The sequence below is a fragment of the Sprattus sprattus genome (assembly GCF_963457725.1).
Source record: "Sprattus sprattus genome assembly, chromosome: 20".
NCBI lineage: Eukaryota > Metazoa > Chordata > Actinopteri > Clupeiformes > Clupeidae > Sprattus > Sprattus sprattus.
Window position 1 is genome coordinate 3,110,001 of NC_137918.1, and position 7,588 is coordinate 3,117,588.

Genomic DNA, 7,588 nt, shown 5'->3' on the forward strand with positions numbered 1-7,588 from the left:
GCGGCTCAGAAAGATATTGAATAAACATATGTATTTGTGTTTTTCTGTGTGTGTTTGTGTCTGTGTGTGATTCAGAGGAGTTTTCTCAAGTGCGTGAGGAGATGCCAGCTGATCTGGTCGACACAAAGAAAGTCTCAGAACCAGGACGGAGTTTTGGAGTGCAAGTAAAGACAGGTACATATTGTGTTCTGTGTGTGTGTGCATGTGTGTGTGTGTGTGTGTGGCGGGGGGAGATGGGGAGCCAGTTTCACAGTGATTCACCAGAGTACTGGGGGTGTTTGTCTGAGAGAGATTGGCAGTCTTAGTTTGGTTTTCTGTTCACTGAAACATGAGGCCTAATTAATGGCCACTCATTACACAACACTTGACTTCTCTGAAGGAGGTGTTTGGTTTAAGGGGAAATTATGTCCAGTTCCTGTTGAAAACCCGTCATCACACGGTTAAATGTAAACGTAAAATGTTAAAAATTATAGTTTAATTCTGTAAGTTCTTTCTGACCTAAACTCAACTGTGTGTGCACACCAGAGGTGGCAAGACGGTCAAAATTCAGCCTGACGACTGGAAGTCATTCATTTTCTATGTGAGTCAGCGCCTCTCGGTGGCGAGCAGTGGCATTGCACGTCTTGGGCGGTGAGGGCAAGGGGGTGCAGTGGCGGTCTCTTAAACGTCCGCACAGGAGGCCATTTTAAGGACGGAATAGCTTCCGGGAGGGATCAGTGGTACGTTAGGTAACGTCAGTGATCTTCACAATCATTTACACTCTTATCTCGCGGAAATGTTAACGGATTTACAAATGACTTGATTTACAATCGTCATTACCTTGGTAATAATTCTGGATGCTTGAACATGTTGAACTGGGCAGCTTAATTGTGTATCACGGCTATTGTGTATCAGTCATTTTACATCAATTGGCGAGGCATAATTGTTCTTTCTTTTCAATATAACTTAAGTTGCACATAATAAAACTGAAGTTGCACATGATTTCCAATCGGGTTGGTTTGTTAAACATCTTACATTATGATTTCGACAGGAAATTGCTGACTTTATTGCCAATGAAGATGCCATAATTTTGTGCAGCATGCTCTATTGAACGCTTCCTTGAAACGAGACCTGTCAGAGACCTGTCAATGTTATTTTCATATGAAAACCCATGTTTATAATTCTTCATAAGTATGTAGTGTCATACGAAATATCTTACGTTTATAACAAACCAACCCGTTTGAAAATCGGTTGAAAATTGAGCAAGTTCTGGTTATTTAAAAAGTACCACTACCAACACAATGTTAAGGGGGAGTGAGCTATTCCGTCTCAAAATGGCCGAATTTTGCGGACATTTGACTCCGTCGACCAGCAACGCGGGCAACTTATCTAGCCTTTATCTTAGATATCTATGGGTGAGGGTGTCAGAAGGAAGTCGAGGCCGGGCAACCCTATGGTAATGAGCTATGACACAGATCTGCGGCAACCAATCCGAAAGCTGATGATGAGCTGTGGCGCATTTACGTTGCGAATTACGAATTTTGGCTGCCTCACCACCTCTGAATTAGAATTTCTTTGCTTCAGTGAATTCTCACAAACATGTAAACTTTGGTTCCCATCAAGCATTAGTTCCCAAGTAAAATGTAGGAGAGGCTGATCATTGCGGCACGGGTTTTTCTATTGTACTTGTGGTCAGTTGGCACAGAAATACCAGTCAACATGTCTGTTTGCCTAAATAAAGTTAGCAAGACTAAGCATTCTGAATGAACTTTGCCGTCTATTTCACTACGTCAGAATGTCCACGAATCTTGAGCGAATTGTAACGGTCTTGCCGCCTTTAGTGGGCACTCACAGTACAAATGAATAATGTTGACAGGTTTGGCCGCTGTGGCAAGTCACCAACCATGAAGAATGTAATAAAAATTCTGTGTACAACAAAAAACAATTAGCCTGTGTGTAGGAGTGGCTGTTTGTGTGTTTGGGTGGGTGTGGTACATTTGTGTGTGGTACATCTCTCTCACAATCATCCTTTTTTTTCTCTCTCTCTCATCCTATTTCTCTCTTTCTTTCTTTACCAGATTCTGACAGGATGGATACAGATGCTGAGCAGTCTGAGAGGGTGAGGTCATTGTTTTCTCTCTCTCTCTCAGTCCCACTCACACTATCACACACACGCAGACACTCACACACACACACACACACACACACATACACACACGAACACACACGCACACACACACACACACACACACTCATACACACTCATAAATAGAATTGACGATCACATGGCAGTAATCAAAAGCTTGTCTTTAAAAGTATCTTTGTCCCTCCCTGTCCCAGACTGAGGACACACACACACACTCATGCGCAGCATTCTAAAGCCCGTCTTTAAGCGTGTCTTTGTCCCTCCCTGTCCCAACACACACACACACACACACACACACACTTACACAAACACACATGGCGCAGCATTCTAAAGGGTGACTTTGTTGTCCCCGTCCCAGCCGGAGGACAGGTTAGAAGGCGAGCAGTCTTCAGAGTCCGCAGATGGAGAGCGAGTGAAGAGTGAGACAACGGAACAGGACATGGACGAGGAGCTGCAAGGCGAGGAGCGCCCATCAGGTGAGGGACAGGTGCAGGAGACTGTTTGTGTGTGTGATGAGGATTTGCTTGTGTGTGTGTGTGAGTGTGTGTGATTGTTTGTAGGGGTAAATCGATGTGTTTGTGTGTGTGCATGAGGGAATGTGTGTGTGAGAGGGGGTGGGGAAATGTGTTTGTGTATTTATGTTTGTGAGCCCAACTTTGTGCTTCATCTTCCAGAGGAGGGCCAGGAGCTGGTGCCGGTGGAGAGGGAGGACCCCATGAGGAGGGCGGAGCTAGACCTGGTGGAGGCAAACATCGCCACGGCAGCAGCTGCTGCTCTCGCCTCTGCTGCCACTAAAGCCAAGGTGAGCAGCCCACACACACACACACACACACACACAGACACAGAGCGCACACTGATCTCTCTCTCTCTCTCTCTCTCTCTCTCTCTCTCTCTCTTTAGCACGCACACACACACACAGAGCTTACACTGATCTCTCTCTTTCTCTCACACACACAGCTCACACTGATCCCTCTCTCTCTCTCTCTCTCTCTCTCTCTCGCTCTCAAACACACACACAGACACACACAGACAGACCTCACATTGATCTATCTCACATTGACCTATCCCCCCCCTCCTGTAGCACCTGGCCGCAGTGGAGGAGAGGAAGATCAAGTCTCTGGTGGCCCTGCTGGTGGAGACGCAGATGAAGAAGCTGGAGATCAAACTCAGACACTTCGAGGAGCTGGAGACCATCATGGACCGCGAGAAAGAGGCTGTGAGTGTAAACGCACGCACACACACACACACACACACACACACACACACACACACACACACACACACACACACACACACACACACACCCACACACACCCAGTCACCTTTAATTACCTGGAGATTAATGGTGAGAACCTATTAGCAAACACACACACACACACACACACACACACACACACACACACACATACTCTCTCACTCACTCACCTTTGATAAACTGGAGATTATTGTTGAAGAATTTATTAGCACACACACACACACACACACTGGAGGGATTTGCTCTTAATTTTCTCCCTAGGTGTGTAAGATGTAGATACTAACAGTGCTTGTGTGTGTGTTCACAGCTGGAGCAGCAGAGGCAGCAGTTGTTGACTGAGAGGCAGAACTTCCACCAGGAGCAGGTGAAGTACGCAGAGATGAAGGCCCGACAGCAGCTGGAAACACAGGCTCCCACACACACACCTGCCTACAACCTACAGCATGGTAAGCGCACACGCACACACACGCACACACACGCACACACACGCACACACACGCACACACACGCACACACACGCACACACACACACACACACACACACATATACCTGCCTACAAACTACAGCATGGTGAGCACACACACACCTGCCTACAACCGTAAGCACGGTGAGTAGACACACACGCGCACACACACACACACAAACACACCTGCCTACAACCTTAAGCACGGTGAGCAAACACACATACACACGCCTACACACACCGACACACACCTGCCTACTACCTACAGCACTGTGAGCACACACACACACACGCCTACAACCTACAGCACGGTGAGCGCGCACACACACACACACACACTCAAACACATGCCTGCCTACAACCTACAGCATGGTGAGCACACACACACACACCTGCCTATAACAAACAGCACGGTGAGCACACACACACACACACACACACATTCAAAAATGCACACAGTAATACAGACCATAAAAACACAAACACGCACACATACAGTAATACAGATCATACAAACACACACACACATGCACACAGTAATACAGATCATACAAACACACACACACACACACCTGCCTTCAACCTACAGCATGGTCAGCATGGTGTTTGTTTGTTTGTATGTGTGTGTGTGTGTGTGTGTGTGTGTGTGTGTGTGTGTGTGTGTGTGTATGTATGCGCGTATCAGGGCGTGTGATGGCTACAGGTGGGACGGGCCAGATGATGGGCCCTCGACAGCCTGGAGCCCCAAATGGCATGTGTAAGTGAACATGAACACACAACAACACACACACACACACACACACAGACGCACATTTGAGCCCACACACCTCATGCGCACACACCCTCACACACACTCAGCGCATCCAAGTGAAAGGTAACCCATTTTGTTCCCCATTCCAGACCCCACGCCACCCAGCGCACAGCCTGATGGAATAGCATCAGCTTCTGCTGGTCCTCCAGGAGCGCCACATATCCCAGGACGACCTCCGACAGACAGCTGAGACCACACCCCTTCATACGCAACCAATCACACACAGCTGCGACCACACCCCTTCATACGCAACCAGTCACACACAGCTGCGACCACACCCCTTTATACAGAGCCATTCACACACAGCTGCGACCACACCCCTTTATACACAACCAGTCACACACAGCCGAGACCACACCCCTTTATACAACCAGTCACACACAGCTGAGACTACACCATCCAATGAGCCAGCCAATCACACACAGCTGAGACTACGCCAGCCAATCACAGGAATGGGTTACAGTGCCCCCGGATAAAGAACCAATCACAAATGGCTGAGACCCAGCACAGACACACACATATACTGTCACAGTGATGTGTGTGTCTGTGTGTGTTTGTGTGTGTTTTGAGCAGAAGGTATCACCTGTCCCTGTGGGTCTAATATTCGGATGACTGTGGTATCCCAGCAGCCCTTGTGCATTTGAACCTGGCTGGGTGACTGCAGGTTCTCTGTGTCAGTTCTGTCGTGTTTGTAATATTCCAGTGATCAGTGGTGTTTCCTGTTGTTTGGGTTTTTTAAAGACACACTGCTTGTGATTTTGGACTCGCTCTTTCTTCATGTCTGACGTTTACGCTTGTTGAGTTTTGATAAGGTTGTCCTTAATCAGGCCTAACAGGCAGTGTCAATGTCAAAATAAATTTGTTTTGTATGAAACTGTTTTATGTGTGTGTGTGTGTGTGTGTGTGTGTGTGTGTGTGTGTCAGATTTCAGAGACAAAGGCAGCAGATGCCAGGAAGTCATTTATTTTTACAAAATCAAAGGGCCAAATAGAAACAGACCAACAGGAAGATAGCTTCTTTGAAACATTAGTGCCAAATATGTTATAGGTGTGGTGAAAAAAAAAGTCCTACATTAACACAATTTCACAATATGCCAAATGATGGTGACAAAGAAAAGAAATTGCTCCCTTTGTTGGTCGACATTTTTCGTGCAGGCAGATTTAGTAGTTGGTTGATTTGCCGGGTTCACTGGTAGCAGGTTCATTGTAGCCCAAAGACAATAGAGAAATTGTGACGGCATATTTCACAGCATCTGAGTTGTGGGACACATTGGATAAGAGTAGACACCCAGTATGTCAATGAAAAAAAAATCTTTTGAAATACACAGGAGTGAAACTTACGACTGTAAAACATTAACCCGCATACAGCAACGGATGCAATGACCATCAGGGCTAGGGTGGAAGCAGTAACAGAAAGCACAAGGCCTTCAATCTTTATGAAATATCTAATGAGGCGAGGCAAACTAAATGTATCAAGAAAGATTGAAACAGTCTAACTCCATCATAACACACACTTATGTGAAGGTGTCGACCTTAACATGAGACAACTTTTTAACAAATCAACCACTGCATATACCTTTCAAGAAGCACCAGTGAGGTTTGTGTTCATAGAGTGCTAAGTCTATGTTTAAGACCAAAACCACTTAGAGTAAGGCTATGAGCCATTGATCTCTGCTGGTCACATACATAGTCTAACACCTGTACCCAGATCTGCTGTTTTGTGAGACAGTAACCTGCCTTTGGTTTCTTATACACACACACACACACACACACACACTAACATCATGGATTATGTAGTTTAAACTGTTAAAAGTTATAAATGTATCTGCTCATGGATGCATATGGTAGTTTAAACCAATCATTTTTTACACAGGCCATGAAGCTGTTGAGTGTGTGCGTCTCTACAATGACTGCTTTGTGTCGACTGAGTCCTCATTGTGTAAAAAGTCAACTCTGTTCGTGTGATCTTTACTGCCCAATCATTTTGTTCAACTCCGAAACACAACAGAGCGAAGATATCACTTGAGAGTGTCTGGGGATCAAGGGGATTCCTCCCCACCCCGCCGCCAAAAGCTCATTCACACTGTTCCCCTCATCAGCTCATACCCAACAACACAGCCACCAACACACCAACCACTCCTTTAGATACACCAAAAATAACTCATACTTAATGCAAATATGTTCTCACTAAATCTACCCATCCGGTAGAACTTGAGCACTGGCAAAAGCACTGTAACAGTCATTGTCAGAATTAAACTGAACGCTGCTTTCAACAGAGCAACAGTGAAACCACTAGAAGGCTGAACTAAGCCAGTTTTCCAAAGATGTCTGAGAATGTACTGTAAGTGTGAACATGGGATTTTACACTATGAACTGAAAAGAATAATCAAAGATGTCCAGAAATGATAGCCTACCCCAACCAAAGATACGGTTTTGGACTACTTATCCAAATGGATTAGTCTACTATACAGATGGCTGTCATCTCGTGTTAAGGTCGACATCTTCACACAAGTGTTATACTGGAACTTTTCATTTTTTTTAATCCATATTGTTCGTCTTACCTCATTAGTCTGCACGAAAAATGTCGACCAACGCAACTTCTTTTCTTTGTCACTGTCATTTGATAAATGATAAATTGAGTTAATGTATGCCTAATTAAGGCCATGCCTTTTTACACCTATAACACATCTTCAGTACCTACGTATGTGGGGTACGTTTGCCAGCTTGTGTGTGTGAGAGAGAGAGAGAGATGCACGCAAACAGAAATCTGTCTATCCATGGTCAGATTATAAAACCATGGGGCCCTGGGCCTAGACATTGATAGAATCTAAATGAGCACGCCAAAGTTGAAGAAGGGAGCACAGGACTTCAGGTTTCTGGAGTTTATTTCGGCGTGGAGACCCCCTCTCAGCTGGTGCTCAGAGAAAGGACTAC

The 7,588-nt window shown here is 45.6% G+C and overlaps 1 protein-coding gene across 3 annotated transcripts in view; it reads left to right on the forward strand.

Annotated features, from left to right (window-relative positions):
- The window catches only part of smarcc1b (SWI/SNF related BAF chromatin remodeling complex subunit C1b), a 21,380-nt gene extending 15,991 nt beyond the window's left edge, over window positions 1-5,389 (forward strand). For 2 of the 3 annotated variants that reach the window (XM_080859599.1, XM_080859600.1), the window contains exons 21-28: window positions 76-174; window positions 2,058-2,098; window positions 2,484-2,601; window positions 2,800-2,927; window positions 3,207-3,341; window positions 3,688-3,826; window positions 4,530-4,601; window positions 4,745-5,389. In XM_080859599.1, the coding sequence (XP_080715725.1) occupies window positions 76-174; window positions 2,058-2,098; window positions 2,484-2,601; window positions 2,800-2,927; window positions 3,207-3,341; window positions 3,688-3,826; window positions 4,530-4,601; window positions 4,745-4,845 (833 nt within the window). In that variant the 3' untranslated portion in view covers window positions 4,846-5,389. The remainder of the gene's footprint in view (window positions 1-75; window positions 175-2,057; window positions 2,099-2,483; window positions 2,602-2,799; window positions 2,928-3,206; window positions 3,342-3,687; window positions 3,827-4,529; window positions 4,602-4,744) is intronic. The other variant, XM_080859601.1, reaches the window with a different exon arrangement.
- Window positions 5,390-7,588: the final 2,199 nt, after the last annotated feature.